This window comes from Calonectris borealis, chromosome 2 (assembly GCF_964195595.1).
Source record: "Calonectris borealis chromosome 2, bCalBor7.hap1.2, whole genome shotgun sequence".
Lineage (NCBI taxonomy): Eukaryota > Metazoa > Chordata > Aves > Procellariiformes > Procellariidae > Calonectris > Calonectris borealis.
In genome coordinates this window covers 115,479,823-115,498,141 of record NC_134313.1, presented here as the reverse complement: position 1 = coordinate 115,498,141, position 18,319 = coordinate 115,479,823, and the positions used below count along the sequence as shown (strand labels likewise).

The following is an 18,319-nucleotide window of genomic DNA, read 5'->3' as shown; positions in this document are numbered from 1 at the left end:
CTCATTTAAAAAAAGAACGGTCAGAGATGTCACATTATTAACATTTTTTATTGGGGCAAAAATTGACATTTGTTTCTTTTTAAACTGTCTGAAGGAAAGCAGAGAAAGCAACATTCTTGGTCGTTTTTTGAGTCTTTACTCCAAGCTTCTAAATTATATCCAGAGAACAGAAGCACTTCAGCTTGTCTCTGCTCCAAACGCAAGCAGCCACCTGGTTCCTTACTCGGCTGAAAAAGGCAATGACGGGGAACTGGGTAAACCTGTCAAGATTTACAGCCATAAAACCCGCTTAAGGAAGGAAAAGGAGACATTGTCAGAAACACAATAACCTCAGCACGTCTGTGATGACAAACTTTTCTTGAGACGAAAAATGTGCAAAAACAACTCCTAAATAGAAGCATCGTTGCAATTAACTATTTCAGACAGGTCAAAGGCACTGACTTACTCCACTGTCGTAGTGGAGGCTGAATACCCATATTCCACTATAATTTCTGTGTCAAGGACTGTGTAGCAGCTGACTATTCACATTTATCTGATGTAGCATTTCAAACCAAATATCCCCCCCCTTTCTTTCCTCCTACAAGAATATTTGGCTCATATAAATCTTCAAGAATCACCGAATCCTGAATCGGTTTACTGGAAACCTGCAGACCTGCGGTAGATAATACAGACGGGTGCCTTTGTGGTGTTGAAAAACAAACAGCTGAAACACTGAAGACCTGGCCATTACAGATACCATTTTAATATAAATCAGTGGCTATATATATACACACAGAGATATATACACACACACACACACCAGTACATGGACAGGCTACTGAGAATAACACACTTAATCTAAGAAGCTCTCATGATCAGAAGTGCGTTAGGTGAATATCAGCCCTCAAGCAATAAAGAGCAAGAAGCCCTGAACTATCATGACAACACTCTCAAATGCTTGAGAGCATACTCACACATCATTAAATTTTTTTAGATAGGCAAGAGCCCTATCAGCCTCAGATATCATCAATCACATTTTTGCAGGCTCACATAGTACACAGCTCACCAGGCAAGCCATGAATCCCCAAAATACCACTGTCTAAAGTTAACTTAGCTTAACTACTACCTACTGTAATGTATAGGCCAAATGGACATGAGAAAACTGAAATCATAACTCTTCTTTGGGTATATGAAAGCTACAAAGGTAAGAAGAAAACTGACACACAAACCCAAACAATAACCCCATGACTATTAAGAGGAGCTATATGCTACAATGGGATGAATAGAAAACATTTTTACTACATATTCCCTATAACAGACTTCAGCCTTTCCCCAGAATATCACATCTGAAAGAGAAGGGGAAGAGAAAAAAATTAAAAATCATCCAGTAACTCTACAAGCCAGTTAAGGAAAGAGGTCTATAGCTTTGCACACAAAAGCCTCACACACAAAAACCTGACAAATCTGAAAAACAGCAGAGTTCTACTAAGCATTTGCTTCTGCACTCATCCAATAACCTGCAACTGGTAATCAGTTTAGACTTGAAATCAGAGACTTTATGCTCCGAAGGTATGTATAAGATTCTGTACAGTATAAATATGGTTTTAAAATAGTACTATATCATATTGGAAGCCTTTATGCCCAGTTGAAGTGGGCATAGCTAACGGCACTGACAAGGGTTCAGCCCTTTGATGGTCTGAATGTCAAGGAAGATTGGCCAGATCTTTTAGGCTTTCCAGAAGAAATGTTAAACACTTAAAATTGATACTATGTTGCAGTATGCAAAAAAAATGTGCTTGCACTCAAAATATGCCCATCCAGTACAGGGGATGGCATCTTCAGAAAACTGGAAGAAGGCTGCATATACTTTTAAGAACAGAGAGCTTCATCGCTGTCCCTTGACCTTTAGGATGCATGCATGCATTAAGAGCACAACTGCCCATAGCAAACTACAATCAAGGAGAGTGTGAAAAACGTATCTCCCAAACGTGTTACCCCAGCCTCTGTTGGGCACAGGATTTTGAAGCACCCATGAAAACAAACTCCCCGGTTCCACGATGAAAAGAGGAGCTTTCCCATCAATGGTGACAATCCCACCCTCATGATTTTGACAGTGCTGATGCTGACCATATGAAGCTGCTGTTAACCCTTCTGGGTGTTAGGCCTAGCAATTTATTTAACAACACTTCAAGACCTTAGATAATTTTTTTTTTTCCCTGGGTGCCATAGCCAAGGCTCTGTGAAGAAGCTCCATTTTCAGAAAACTGGAGTTTGCGTAACTAACTGGAGTTTTTACTTTTGAGCACCAGACTTCTTACAGATGCCTGCCTTCAGACGGATGCCCAACACTGCTAGTCCAGCATCGTTTCCAAACCAAGTGGGACATCTGGGAGAGTCTCCTCCCTAGTCCACCTCCCCTTCCAAAAAAATCACACCAGCAGGTGCTATCTGAAGATAATTCCTGTTATCGATCAGCATGATAGACACCTACACAAGGAGCAACAAACTATATCATTTTCATCCCACCATACCCCACTCGATCAGCATTTCATTCACACCACTGCAAATCCCCAGCAATTTGTGTTGAGTACAAGTCGCTTTCAGCCTTTGCATCCTTTGTTGGTTCCTGCCCCAAGTTAAGCATTGCTTTAAACTGAGAGCCTTTCTTCTCCCAGAGCGCTCTTCCTCTATGAAGTCTTCTGATAAGTCCTTAAAAATGAATGCTCCATGAAAGCCACTGTGCAGAAAGGCAGAGCACACAACTACTTGTGAAGTAAAGGGTGTGAAAGAAATTCATTTTTAAAGAACTGGACGCCAGCATGAATACTTTTATTTATATCACAGTGCACCACAGTTCCAACATCAACAGCTGAGTAATCGGGCTATATCTAAGTGTAAAAGATAAAGACAAGCTTTGTGGACATTTATTGGCAGCAGTGGCTCCTACTCACATTAGAAGTGCACCAGATGACATCAACTAAGTCCAATTAAGAGAAATCAGTTTTACTTCTAACAAAGAGCCTCTGACCCAGACAAGAGAGAGAGACTATGCTCCAAGGCTTTTTTCACTCAATGGGAAAAACAAGAAACTTGCCAGTTTGCATAATTTTTTGAGATGTAGACAAACTTTCTATAATCGTTCTTTTTTTTTTTTTTTTTTTTTTTTTTTTTTTTTTAAGTTATATAGACATTTCCTCTACGGTCCCTCACGCCAAGAGCAGGCACACAGAGGATGCGATTTGGAAACGTCTCCCCAGCCACCGGAGGGATTTTCCTCCTCGCCGGGCGCAGTACGGAGCCATCAGCGCTGTCAATGCTGAACGCGCCGCTCCCGCTGCAGGTTACCGCTACGAACATTTTCCCCGTTTCACACGGCGTGACCTGTCATCTTTCGCACCCCGTGCGTTCTCCGTCACGAAGAAGAGCTGCTAAATACTTCCCGCAAGGAAGCGGGGCCGCGCAAAGCGCCAACCCGCCGGGCGAGGGGCCGCCGGCGCTTGAGGACCGCGGGTCCCCGGTGCCGAGCGCCGGCTGCCAGCCCGGGACGGACACCCCAGGACTAAAACACCGCCCAACGAGGGGGACTCCGGTTTACATCAGGGCGAACCCCCCGCGCGCAGCGGGCGCGGAGCCACGGCGCTCCCTCCGCCGCAGCCGCACGGCGGGGCGGAAAGAGCGCGGGGAAGAGTCCCCGCTCCGCTGCCCGCCCTTGCCCGGGGGGCTCGGGTCCCGCTCCCCGGCTGCAGGAGAGGCGGCTGCCGCGGGGGATGCTGCGGCAGCGACAGCCCCGCCGCCTCCCCGCCCGCGGGCGCGCAAGGTCCGCGCTACTCACCACCGCGTGCTGTCGTGGTAGTGCTGCAGCACCGAGTACCCGAAGAAGGAGCCGTTGGGGCCCTGGAAAACCACGGGGCGACCCACGTCCACGTTGTAGCAGCGCGCCAGGGCCACCCACAGCAGCGCCCACAGCACCCGCGCACCGCTCCGCCGCGCAGCCGCCACCGCCGGCATCCTGCGAGCCCCGGGACAGCCGCCCGTCCCGGCGCCGCTGAGCGCTGAGCCCCGGCCCGCCGAGCCCGCGCTGCCCCCGGCGCCGACTCCCAGCCGGCGCGGCCGGGCGCGGCGCTTTTGTGCCCGCCCCGCGTCTCGGCTCCACTCGGCTCGGCCCGGCCCGGCCCGGCCCGGCCCCGCCGCGGCTCTGCTGCGCCCCGCGCCGCGACGCGCGGGGACTGCGCGCTCCCTCCGCCCCGCTCCGCTCCGCCCCGCCGCGCCGGCGCCCCCTGGCGGCCGCGGGCGGGACCCGCCGCGGGAGCGGGCAGCGCCCCGCAGCAGCCGCCCGCCGGCGAAGGCGGCCCCGCCGGGGGAAGCGGCGGGCTCCTCCTCGCCCCGCGCCTCCCTCTGGCAGCCCTGCTCCGAAACGCTCGGTCCTCGTCTCTTCCGCCCGGCTCCTCCCGCCGCGGCACCCGTGGGTGACCCGCGGGGCCCCGCCGCCGCTCCTCAGCATCCCCCTCTGCCACGAAACAGCCCTTTAGCTCTGGCTTAATCTCATCGTTCCACCTCCCCCCCGTTCTCGCGCGTCCCTCCGGTTCTGCCCTCATCCACACCGCTGGAGCCGTGACCCTCGAGGGTCTGGAGGGAGAAGAGGGAAGCCACAAAGCCGAGGGCCAGAAGGAGACGTTGGAGGAATCAGTCCCGGCTCCCATCGTTCGTTTGGGGCCCGTGGAGAGGAACGTTTCATGTCCAGGGTGAGAGAAGAAGGGCCTGATTCGTGTCAGGCTGAAACGAAGGGGAGATTTTCCTGGGAAAAGGGAAGCCGTGAGGAGAGGCGATGTCTTTTATCAGGGCAACAGGAATGAAAATACTTTGGGAAAAAAATCAGAGCCGTGTTTTCCGGCATAAGTCCCTCAGGTCTGAAAAAGAAGCGGCAACCTTCGTGGCTAAGTAAAAGCTGAAAATAATTGCTCTGACATTTTAATAGTTAGACTATCTGAGAGCGAAAATAATCACTCAAAGATGAGCAAGAACAAAGGCAAGAAGACAGCCTCCTCCAGTGGGTAAGACAAGGGTGGCGTATCACCCTGCAGGAGAAGGGGAGGGGAGCTACGTGCCAGAAAACCCTTGGGCCCACAGAGCCCATCCTTTTACTATTCAGTAAAGAGCGACAAATTTTAGTGCTCAGGATTCATGAAAAATTGTCTTTAGATCCCTCTTGAGGATCAAGACCAGGATCTCGGAGAAGAAATGCTCCCTCAGAGGTAACTGGGAGTTTCATTTGTTATTGTCAGCCTTTGCTGTGGCTGTTTAATTCCACATACTCCCCTCGTCCATGAGGAGGTGCACTGGGAGAAGCAGAGTAGATCCTGGGAAACATAAGAGCAGAGGGGCCAGGAACTCCGGTACGAGGGGAACCGGTTCTTCTGGCCGACAGCGGGAGACAGGCGGCCAGGTCCAGGACTTCTGGCGTAGGCACAGTCTGGGTGTGTTTGACGCCTGATGGTTCATGGGGAATTTGGTTCTGACGACAACAGCGATCTCCAGGGAAGAGTGCTGCATGTTGGGGCTGTTTGAAAGCTGGCGTGGGGAAACACTGTGGCAGGCCGAATCGCCGTTCAGTACAGGAAGCTCTCGGCAAAAGTTTAATCGTTTTCTGCAAATGACGGCAGGCATCAGGCTGCGCGTTCATCGAGCAGGGAATTTTATGGTAAACTGTTTCATGATATCCCCGTGGCTCTTTCAGAAGCCCGTTTCTGCAGGGGAGCATCCTCATCAGGTAAAAAGATTGTTCATGAGCATTGCCCTTGAGCATCGCCCTCAGAGCAAGCGTCCTGGTGCCATATGTATACGTTGCTGTTTAGAAACTGCCATTTTTGATGTTGACCGTGATGCCAGAAGGCAGACATTAGCGTAGGAATATTCCAGGGACAAGTTTAATAGAGAAGTAATAACTACAGAATTTTGTGGTGAAAAAAATCAATGGAGGAAGGGATGTTTGCAATCATCAAGGTATTTTATGTTTGCTGCGTAAAGCCTAGTGGTGTAATTATTTAAAGCTCTTGTTCAAGGTGGCTTGTAAAAAGGCTGGGGTAGTGCGAGTCTTCTCTTCTTCATGTAAGTATGTCCAGGGTTATGGAGATGTGAACATTTTCCGGTCTTAAATCTAAGTGGCACGGTGCTCAATATCAAATAAAAAGGAAAAGTCACTTATCAATAACTTCAGCCTTTGGTGTACGATCAAATTGAAAGAAACGCTTTGCTCATTAGAGCACTGAGTGAAAACAACGGGGCGTTTACATCATATTAGCAGGCATATTTATAACATTAAATGAAAAGATTTTCACGGGGGTTTTATAACTGCAATCAATATGGATAAAAGTAACCTGATTTAGGCAGAAAGTCAATATGCCATGATTAAGCAAATTCCACAAATGACATGCAATCCCATTAGCGCTACCAAGCCAAATCCTCTGCCTTTTGAAGCAAGAAAGTGATGGGGCTTTTCAATTAATTAACCCGGGCAGTGAACGATGCTCAGACAGCTCTCCGACAAAGTTAAAGGAAATGTGAGCTGACACGCTGGAGGGAGCGACGGGTTCATCCGTCTCCAGAGGGAGGAGGGAAGCAAAGCGGCTGGATGAGGTGAATGAAACACTCATCTCTCACGTTGTAGAGCGCTCTCGGGAGGACTTATTTCAACTAGAAGTGATACAATACGGAACTGTGTCAGTCCATAAAAAATTTTAGCTCTCCATTCTTGGCAAGGAAGACTATCCAGAGAAAGGCCAGGAACACTGCGCATCCAAATACTGAAATCATCTCACAACATTTAATCCAATGGGAATTTTGTCAGTCTGAGCAGAAACAGAAAGTGCCTGTCTAGATGGTGTAGGTTTAGCTGATAAAATCCTGGCATGCCATTTACAAAAGCAATGGGAAGCATCCGACTGCAGCGACAAGCATATAATAATGTACTGTTAAAGGAATATGATGGTAAAAATAAGGGCTGAGAACAAGAAATAATACATTAAATCATATGTCAACCCTTTGCGAAAGAACTATTCAAACTAGGAATAGCTATATCTGCATTTCTATATCCCTGTTCTTGCTGCTTGAACCTCGATGTTTGCATCATCTAGGGAGGCTCCATACCTGCACCACAGGGCTAATTTGTAGTTTACACCCACCTATATTAATTAAGTACTTAACTGGAATTTAACATGCTGTATTTTGGCAGGGCTCGATCTCCAGATTAGGTTTTAAATTAGAAAAGTTATCTGTAAATTGAGGACCGTCAGTGAAACAGCACCCTTGACAATACTTTTTAATTAATAACTTGAATTGTAGAGGTCAGGGGGGAAAAAAAACCAACACAATAATGTTCTGACTGTGGAAAGAGAAAGAAAACAAATGCCCCACCTCTGTGTTCCTTACAGATTCCGTTGTGTACAGACCTGCTTCATCAAGAGCGAGTGCTAACGGACAGTTTCCCTCCTGGAGGCTTCTCCTCCCAAAATGCCACTTCGCACATAATTTTTTTTTTTTAAATATATAGATAGTTTTGCTCCTGTGCTGCACATACTGAACTCAAAATTGTTTTCCTTATTTTGACTAATACCTTACTTAATTTTAAGACACTCTTTTTGGTATGCTAATCATTTGCCTTTCCTTGCATTTGTATCAAAGCGGTGCTGTGGCGTTCCCGTGGTCTGACTGTGGTTGAGGTTTTACCGTCTGTTTTAAGCCAGCCTACAGCCACAAGTAACTCTGCATTTTCACCAATTTCCCGCAGGCACCCACGACTTAGGACTGCAGTTGCTTTAAGCTTGTTTGACCACCAGTTTTGAGCTCCACCTGTTCAGGAGTGGATTTCTCTAACCTGTCCCCATCTCCCTCCCGCTCGCTCTCAGCTTCAGCTGAGGCTGCGCTCCTGCGCTGGGACAGGGCATCCGTCAGCAGGGACGCGCTAACGATGGGAAGGCATCCCATAAGCTCATTAATAGAAAGGCTGCTGCCTCTCTCAGCCGTTATTCATACCTTTATGTCAGTATATGCTTAGCAAAGAGGTTTTAAGTGAACTTGTGTTAATGCTTTCCCATCGCGGCTGTGGGACTTGCTGATTCTTTGTGTGTGTTCTCTATTTCTCTGGCAAGTGCTCAATAGAAGGAGATCGTAACTATGTTTGTAAATCAGGTCTTAATGATAATACTGCAGTTTATTTTTAATCAGTTCCCACGGAGCTGTGTGATCTAATCCACCTTCAGACTCAGCTGAGAGCGACTCAGCTCAGGAGACCAAACTTCTTCAGTCTTTTAGTGGAAGAGATGTTTTCCAGATGTTTTTTGTAGCTCTTCTTGCATACCAGGTAAAGAGCGTCCTCTTCAATTCCACTTCCACTGTGGCTCTGTGCAAAAGATTGATCGTGGTTGCCTCCCCCGTTGGAGGAGAGAGAAGAGCACTGCCGCCTTTCACTGCGCTGTAAGGAGAATGGAGAAGACTTCTCCTCCTTCCTCCTTTCTTTTCAAGCCCTCACCATTGCTGAAGCTGTCAGGGAGAAGGGTGTTGCTTTGGAACAAATACATAAAAGGACTAACTACAAAAAAGACCAAAAAATATTAATATATACATATAAATAAATGTCACATATTTTGCATAAAAAGGGAATTCCCCACATTTGCTTGCCTACCAGAGAATGAGGCAGGAAACGGCTGGACTGACAGGGATGGAGCTCTGTGCTTCCCAAATGACTGCAGTCACACCAAGAGGAGCTTCCTAATTTAAACTCATGCTATTTCAGCCTGTCAGACATCAAATCGTTTGCAGCATCTAGACTTACCAGCAAATGGTACAAACTGTATCTTCCTACATTATTCCCATTAAATTAAGGAGATGTCGCCCTCAATTTTTGCATCAAATGCAAGAGGAATTACTTTTGATAGGTAACACATTCAAGTTGAGTTCCCAGTAGAAAATTGAATGAGGTGCCTACACTGATCTCCTCACGTAGTATACGCATTTAATTTCTACTGTTCTGTTCTTCCATTTGGCTGTAGCTAGTTCTCCGGCTGGAGTAAAGAGGGAAGAAGGAACATTATTCTCTTGCTGGTACTGTTATTTGCCATTGTTAGCTCTTCAACCACTGTCTCTTACCCTTCTCATAGAGCTTTGCTAGAGTTTTTCAAACAGATTGAGAATCCAAAAACTTTTACCTGGGTGGAAGATAGAGCCAATGCAAATCTTAGGTGATACAGAAGCTGATGATTTAATCAAAAATCATCTTCTCATAATAATAGCTAAAAGAACAGATTGGAAAGCCAGAATCTTTAGAGGCTTATATGCAAAAATCAATTGCCCCTTTTTAAGTATTTAAGGGTTTTCTTTTCTTAAACTGTACTGTTTCAGCAGCAATCCAGTTTCTTTAGTGATCCAGCCTCACCATTTTTCTATCCCCTTGAAAACTATGCATTAACATTGGACTTAAACACTTGTCCTGGCTTTCAATATTGGGATATATTTCAGCCTGATTTATGGTCAATTTGAGCCCAAAGAAAAATGCATCATATAATGTAAAATGTATCTCTAAAACATTTATCATATGCCGTATACCAGCAAGTGAAGGAATTAATCTGAGCCAAGTGAAAGGAAAAAAAAAAAATCCATCAAGTAAATTTTTCCCATTTGATAAAGGTGGGTTTTTTTTCCCTTTCTTCAGTACCTCCAGATCTCTGCAGTTTCATACTCAAGTAAGAGACCTCTACTCAGCAGTCTCTGTTCAGCTATACGACGTGCTTCATTAAGTACATGCTTAAATATGAGGAATTAAGGGGAACGGAATGGCAGACGTGAAGCTAAGCACGTGCTTAGGATGCATCGGGACTCAGGCTAACTTATGGATACGCTGCTAACAGCAAGTAGTCATCAAGTTTTGCCCCTCTCAGATTTTCTGACAGCCATCATATGTTTGTTTGCACGTGGTTAGGATTACAACCCTGTTGGATGTATTCATATAGCATATATTTAAAAATGTACACACACGCACGTTGCAAACCAAACACACACAGGCTCCTTTTGAATCGCTTTTTGTTCACTAGCGTTGGTCTCACTAGTAGGCCTGTCACTACACGTTTTTATTTCACGCTGACATCCGTGAGATTGTGTGCTCAGTCACTCAGAGTTGTTTGAACCTCGTTACCACAGCCCAGGGATCAACTGATCAAAATGCTTGTATCACCATAGTGAGAGGAGACACACTTTTATTTGGCAATATACTGTAATCAAATCCTCTATGTGCTACTTCTTTTGATTTATACATGTTAGAAAGCTAAAAGGAGGACCTGTGGATAAAAATGCGTAAATCCAAAAATAAGCCATGTAGCAATATATTCTAAAAGTACGTGCAATGTGACTCAGGTAGTTACCCCTAAAGTAGCTGCGCCAGCCCCACGGGGCCTCTCAAGAGAAACAATGAAGACGTTCTGTTTCCTTATCTCCACTGACAGGTGCCCATCAGGACCACTGTGAGGAGGGGGACAGGTTATCGAGGTACGAGAGCTATGGTTAAGGAAAAGTGAAGCTCCACCTGTGGACAATTCAGAGCACCTGAAGCTGGGCTTTAAAAATGGTCAAGAGACAAACCCCCTCTCTCATCCGTGACCACAGAGAAACTCCAGAAATACTAACCTCGCTACAGCAAAGCTAGCCTTTGTCAGTACCTCTGAAACAATCACTGAAACGCAACCAAAAATATGAGAGCCCTGAAACATAACTCATAGATATCCCCACACTTAAGAAGATTGATACCCTCTTAATTGAACTCGCTTGCTAGCATTGTCTCAGCTTCATCGAACTTAATGTTTCTCGGCTAACTAGAGAGCTCTCACCCATGGCTGAATTTTAAACTCAGATTAGATAAGGCTGCTCACTGTATCATACAAGTTGGAGAAAAACCTGTCACTAGCTTTCAAAAGGCACTGCCCCAGCCTACAGCTTTTCTCCATAATCTTCTTAGTAACCTCCTGGGGATTGTAAGTAAAGGAGGCGAAAGCTGAAATTATGACTTTCCACAATAGAGCTCTTTTTCCCAGAAGACCACCACTTTATGGCTAGCCCTGGGAAAAGTGGGAAGGCTACCTGAAGAAATACATCAAAGAGAAATGATAAATCAAATCCCCCTACTGATTACCGTTCTTTGTCCAGCATCAGGAGGGGATTAGACAAAAACTGCAGTTTCTACATCAACCTCAGGCTGACAAGAATTCAGGTGTCTGACACAGAGACACAATGGATCCTTATCACAGTTTTCTTAAGTAGCTTAGCCCTATCCCCGGTAGTATCTGAGTTGCAAACCACCGACAGCTCTTCCCCCTTCTCCTAGAGGATCCCCAGGACAATGGGGCAATCTCATAAAGAGAACCAACATGCTGCAACGTTGCAGTGAAAAGGATAAATTGTAAATGAAATTCTGCAAGCATCACCTCCCATCCAAAAATCCCACTGATTTCAACCTGCGCATTTCAAGTGCTAAACACAGGTAGAGTCTCCTGTTCCCCGAGGTGGGGAAAGCCGCGCTGCCGTCGGTATTTCAGCAGTGCTATCGCAGAGGCTTATGGAACCGCTGCTTTGCAGACAGCTAACCCTTCCTACTAGCTGCGCTGTGGCCATAGTCAAAGGACTAGCTGATGACAAGACTTACAAAACAAATATAGAACTACAAACCAGGACTGTTTTCAGCAATAGAGCTTCAAATCTAAGCAGAATTAACTAGACTTAAAGATTATACCAACTTACATGCCGTTAAATTTCTGTGTCTTAGTTTCTATAAAATTACAGCTTAAGACAAAGATATTAGGTACATAATTACAAAGAGAGCGTTGATTGTCTTCGTCATTTGATTTTCACTTTTTAGTGAACCTCCAGGGATAGAGGTCCTTTTCAACAGCCTGGACCTAACCCACAGAAACCCAGGGAAGGGTTCCCAGAAGCTTTAATGGAGCTGGACTGCTTAGAATTTTTTAAGCCCGATACAAGTGGATTTTGCCTCATTTATCTCATTTCACTACATCAAAACAAAAATCACAAGTGGGAAACGTGTAGCAGATATGAAAAAGTCACAAAATACTGGCCACATGGTGGATCCTGTGATCCACCATTTTTCTAGGGGATACTAAATCTCACTGATTTATACATCGAAGTGGTGTCTCTACTTTCCTTTTTAGCCTCCATTTCTAAATCTGTTAGTCTGAGACCCTGGTGGTCACACAAGCTTTGGCCACTTGTCGAAAGGTCCAGTTTACACTGCAGCTTTCAAACGTTTTGCTTGGCATTCTTGGCACATCTGCTTTCCATTAGCCTGCCACTGAATGTTTATTATTCCACATGCTAACTATCATAGACTCCTTGTGTGAAAAGTTCAGGTGAACAATAACCTATTTATCATCTTTGAGAGATCCAAACCTGTTCTCCCCAGACAGAAAAGACACTTTTTGCAGTTGTGTGCGTGGGCACTCAAAGCTTGAGCCCTTAACCAAATAATTTGGATATACAGGACCCTTCTGTGACCCAGTTATTCCTAAATTGTCTACTATGCTATGGCTTAATTTGGTGTGTGCTGCACATACGCAGTAGTTCAGAAGAGTAAACTGTGGGACTCCATAGGACTTGTTATTGGCATGAGATATGCCAGAAGCAGCATAGTTATCCAACTTAATAATGTGAAAAACACTGAATTTGAGCATCCAGATAGCAAGAAGGATGCTGTCTTGATGCCAGTGATTTAAAAGAAACCAAACAACAAGAAAGCAAAAAAAACCGCAAATCCTTCAAGCCCTCCACCCTCTAGGACAAAATTTTTTGCAGGTATAATTCAATTTAAATCAGTGGAATTAAGGCAAGGCATTTGCAACCCCCAGAGTGATATTCACTACAAATAATGTGAAGAGAGAAGCACGGCAGTTGTGATAACACAGCAGGCTCTCTTGTTTATGAGCGACATTATTCACACACCTCAGTGACTGGCCCTGGTATAAGAGAGGTTCTGGGAGGAATTTGGCAGTAACAACCCTGTCGTCCCACAGACCAGCAAGAAAATAAGACAAATTTGGAGGTCGATGTGACAATTTCGTGGTTCACCTGCTGATTTCTACTGAGTAGCTTCCAGCATCATGCTATTAAAACGAAGTTGCACACTCCTAGCCCTCTCGCTCACTTGATGAGGACTGACCAGGTGGCACTAGCAATGTTAGAAAAGGCTTGGGACATCTTCCAAAACGGAGACAGCGACTGTCATGCCCAAGCTGTGAGACTGGGGTTTTGATAGAGGCTCCTCCTTTTCCTTTTCAGAGAAAAGCAGAACCCTGGGAAAAAAATAAGAGTACATGATGCTTCCCCATCATCCTTGTAAGTGCTTACAGACCTGCATGTCCCAGGTGAAAGCAAGCCATGCTTCTGTCCTCAGCAACATCACCAATGAAACTGGGACCAGCCGGGTTGGGCTGGTCACACTGCGCATGAAATCAGGTGAGATGTTTAATTACCTTGCCTTCCCCGACACATGATAAATTAGTCCAGGCATCCCAGTGCGATACATTAAACACACTATGCTCACCATTAGTTGACAGCAGCAGTGACATGAGATGTAAGCAAAGTTTAATTGTCACCTTGTCAAAAGGGCATGAACTGAAGTTATTTTTACCTCCTCTTGTCCACTGCGTTTATTTGATTCCTTAACTATAGTATGCCATTACTGCAGCCACAAAGGGGCTTTCTGAAAGCCATCAGGATCCTGCTGAAGGATGTCTATAACAATACATAAATTGACTTCTATTTTTAGTCAATATTAGAGCTTATCTAAAGTAAACATTAATTCTGGCTCCCCTATAGTCAGCATCCCTCCCAGAAATACACACTCTTTTTCTCAACCTAAAAATAAGCCGGTGACTTCATGCATTTGCCTCTTATGCTCAGTCTCCCCACACTATATAAAACAAGCAGCGGACCCACACTGTCTAGCAGCTCTCGGAAAGTCACCCTCACCTTCTGCCTGTTTAAAAACTTATTTCCGAGGAGACACTGATGCACAAGCCCTGGAAAGAGTCAGCGAAGACAAATGAAATGAAGTGTTTAATGAAAAGCGTTTAATGAATAATTGCACATAACCGGCACGTCAAAGAGGAGCTGAAGAGACCACCTGTACAACCCAGCTCTGGCTGTCGCCCAGCAGCTCCCTGGCCCGCAGGGCTCCTACCAAGAGGAAGCCGTGGCTCTGCCAAAACTTCTGGCTTGCCCTGCCGGTTTATCGAGGTGTCCACATGCGCCCATCCAGAAGGTGCGAGGTCAAGTCTAGCTCTCCAAGCAGAAAGGCTGTCTCTAATCACTAAACCTTTTTTTTAAAACAAGGTTTCATACCACTCCAAGTGGTAACTAAGGCAGTATATCTGCCTGTGCTTAAAAGCCTAAACATAGCAGGTTCGACGCATGGCCACGTGCAGCACGCTACAAAGCAACCACGTCTCCTTGTAAGACCTTATTCATGCTGTTCATTGCCACCGGTGGGTGCATTCTCCTCTCTTCCTCTATTATTGTATTAAGCAAGTCACATTAAAAAAAACGTTAAAAAACCCTACAGATGTAGGTCAGACAGGTCCATAGATAAAGGTGCGCCCCAATTCCCAGGGACTGGCATGGCAGTTTTGTATTTATTCACTGGTTGAATAAGGAGAGGCTGTAAGACCAGCACAACTTCCACAGTATTTTTAGGTAGCACGGGGATGTCCTCGTCTTGAGGAAAAGTACGGGGAACCTGGATCTCTCCTGCTTACCTGTATTTATAGCAACATTTCTATCTGTCCATCCTAGAAATGAGGTCCCACCATGGCAGGACCTGCATAAAATACACAGAAACTGTGCTTCATCTCAAAGAGTTTAATACCCTGAGAATCATCAAGCCCTGAATGTGCTACCTGAAGCTGAGGGAAAAAAAAATCCACACTTAGCTAAGGTAGACACGTCCTGTACTGAATTTGTGGTTGGATCAGATTTTAATTCAGTGAGTAACAACGCTGGAATCTCGGGGCTGAAGCATGCTGTGCTTTAAATAACGCACAGATAACGCTCGCCGTGGCTGCAGGGCTTCAAGGTGAGGACAGTTTCTCTCTAAGTGGAAACACTTTTCGGGGAAGTCGAAGCTAGAATTCAGTGTGGGAAACCAAAACATTTGCTCTCTGAAGATAGCTCAGCCTACTTATTATTTTCATTACCTTAAAGGAAGACCCTAGTCTTTCACCTCATCCCTCCTCCTTTCTTTTTTTATGCCACTTATTTAATCACCATTCTAAAAGGGCCACCTAACTCTGGTCCTAGCCTAGGCTATGAGGAGGGGAAATGATCTCCATTATTTTTAAGGCATTACTACTCTCTATATTACAAGCCCTAGAGCCACCACAACAACACACACCAGTAAGAATTTTTGGATTGGCTGTGTCTTCTTTTTGTATAGTTTGCAATTTAGTTGTTTCAAGCTTATAAACCATCTCCAGTGGGCTTTTCCACTTCCAGGCATAGGGAAGTACTGCCCACTTTGTTAAGGGATAAAGGAAAGTCTATTATTTTCAATCCCACAGTTCATTTCCAGAATAATTTGTTGCATCAGCAAGGATGATAATTTGGTAGTATCCATAAGGATATATAGATGTGTAAGTGAACCAGAATATCCAGTTACATTAACACAACATTTGTTGGGGCACAAAATCTCATGGGCAGTGGGGAGGTCTACTTCTAGACAGCTTGTGCCTGCTCATGATCGATTGCTTCTACTCCCTCCGCAATGGCTGATCGGCTGCGAGAACAGCTGGAGTGTTGGTCAGAGACATAGCAAACTCAAAAGTTCTACACAAAACCAGTAATATATTTAATACTTCTCATCTGATCTGCCATGATGAATCTTGCATCTCAAATAACTTTACTCTGTAACTACTTCTCTTCTCTCTTCCTCATTCAGATACTCATTCTCTTTATTTTTCCATTTCAGCTGTTTCTCCAGAGCTTGTGGCTCGAGCGAGAAAGTGGCAAGACTCAGCAGTAGCAGCAGCTTACAGTTAAGGAACAACAGAACATGTGTCATGTTGGCTGCACAGAGAGATGCCTGTTCTAAATTTGTACATACTGTTTGTTTGATCATTTTGATTCATTTGCAAAAGATATACTACTGCCTCATCCAAGTTGGAAAACTTTTAAATGCTTCCCTTACTCCAGTAAAACTGGATGATGCACAATGCCGCTAAATGAGACAGCTATTTTTCTTGCAGACATCAGCACTGTAACAAGTAGGAATCATAGATTAAATAAGAAGGCTAAATACTTTCTTGGACCACTAAAGTTTCCAAAATATAAACAGTGGCAAAGATTACAGCATACACTCTGCTATTCATCCCTGTTCCTTTCAGTGAAGTTAAATGCTTACAGAAATGCTGGAGATTCAAGCCGTCCAGCCACAAAGAGAGGCTGGTACAGCTCAGCAGGCAAAGGCGTCTCTGCCACGGGCATGCTGACCTGCTCTCCAGACTCTGGGTGCCCTCCAGACTCTGAACCTGGTCAGCCCCCAGGGCCACGCAGGCCTTGGTCTCCATTTGGAAAAGCTACCGGCCAAATCAAAGCGGCTTTGGTTACGGCAACACGCCTAATTAGAAAACAACTACCTTGTTCATTTGCCCGATGGCCACCAGGTGATGATGTGACCTGGGCTGCTCTAGAAGCTGCAACCAAGAGGAGCAAGTCATGTGTCACAGCAGACGTCTGCATCACACTTAACTCCATCACCATCCATTGCTGTACCACGATGTGCTAGCACAGCCGTAAGGTAACATGTAATTACCACGGCCTTAATTACTGCTTCTCTGAAATGTCACATGGTGTAAGTGTCAACTGTAGGAAATAATAGCTGTCACTGTTCTACAATGAAAGATATCTCTAGAGACGTGTTTACTTTGAGTCAACGTGCCTTTAAAATTACTCTAATACATACAAGAAAATAACTCAATGTTAACAGAGGAAGACTAGAATCAGTGTAAAAGAGAGCCTGAAAGAGAACAGAAAATTAAAGGTGGTAACTCCTAGATCATAAATGCAATGTAGAATAACATACAACTTACTGCTTACTTCTGTTCTAGCATCTCTAATTTGCAACATTATGAACATACACAACCAAATAGAGTTTGAAAATCCCATGCTAGCAATGCTTTTGAGGACCAGGGTCTAGGAACAGGCAGGAGGATTCATATATAACTGGGTCTGGATATCCCACACATAGGGGAGAGGCTGCCGGTTCGTGCTCATCTTGATTTCCATAATGAATCACTAATGGTGTTGTGAAAGAGCTGTCTTTTCTTGAAAAAGCAAATGAAAAATAAATTTCTCAATTTAACAAACTCCATAGTGAAAAAAAAAATATTTTCTGTAGCACACATGGATGGACAATAAGATTGTATGCAAGAAGTATGAATTACAAAATGAAACCAATCTTCTCAATATTCATCCTAGTTTTCGGCAAGTCTGGAATCCTCATTTTAGAGAAGAGAACCAGATACCATATACTACATAGGAAAGAAAATATATTTTAATATAGCTCACAGAAAGAGGGACTATAAATGGCAGAACTGGAAGTTGGATGGATCTATATATAATATTTTATAAAAAGTTTGAAATAGTATGTTGCCAATAAATATTAGCCTAGGCACTGAAATAATGCAGGAATAAAAAACCCGGTATTTTTCATCTAAATTAACAATGGTTAATCCTTAGGACACTAGAGGACACTTGATAAACATTTTAAGTCTTATCTTTATAAATAGATCTACACATTTTTTTCTATGCACATGTGTATGGGTCCATAAAATCATAAATGCGATGTATATTGAATGTAAAACTGGGGGAAAGTTCAACATAAAACAATCCAAATAAGTCCTCTTGCAGCAGCATCTTTTAACAATCCAGTCTGAACAAGCTTGGGATCCTCTAACCTATGCTAAGGCGGCAGCCAAAACTTCGATACAGTCTTTGGCTTTTAGCTACGTGTGTCTAAACAAGGATATTTTATAATCAGAAGTATTTGTGGCCTGGAGTATATTAGTTTATAGTCACATTGGCACTACTAGCAGTATTTTATGACACTCCAACAACAAAAAAACACTACACAAAATGAAGTTCTCATTTTCATGCTTTCACCCTAACTCATTTCCTTTATTTAAACTCCAAAGCAATACTTTATTTACATATTCTCTTTAAAAAAATAATCTAGAAGCAGTTAAAACTTCAGTCTGACAAAACTCTTGTACTTAGCACTTTCCCATTATGTTAC

The 18,319-nt window shown here is 44.4% G+C and overlaps 1 protein-coding gene across 1 annotated transcript in view; it reads right to left on the bottom strand.

Moving 5' to 3' along the window:
* ITGA9 (integrin subunit alpha 9) overlaps positions 1–3,987 on the bottom strand; it is a 230,823-nt gene extending 226,836 nt beyond the window's left edge. The window contains exon 1 of the mRNA XM_075143035.1: positions 3,812–3,987. Within this exon, the coding sequence (XP_074999136.1) occupies positions 3,812–3,987 (176 nt within the window). The remainder of the gene's footprint in view (positions 1–3,811) is intronic.
* Between the last annotated feature and the right edge of the window lie 14,332 nt (positions 3,988–18,319).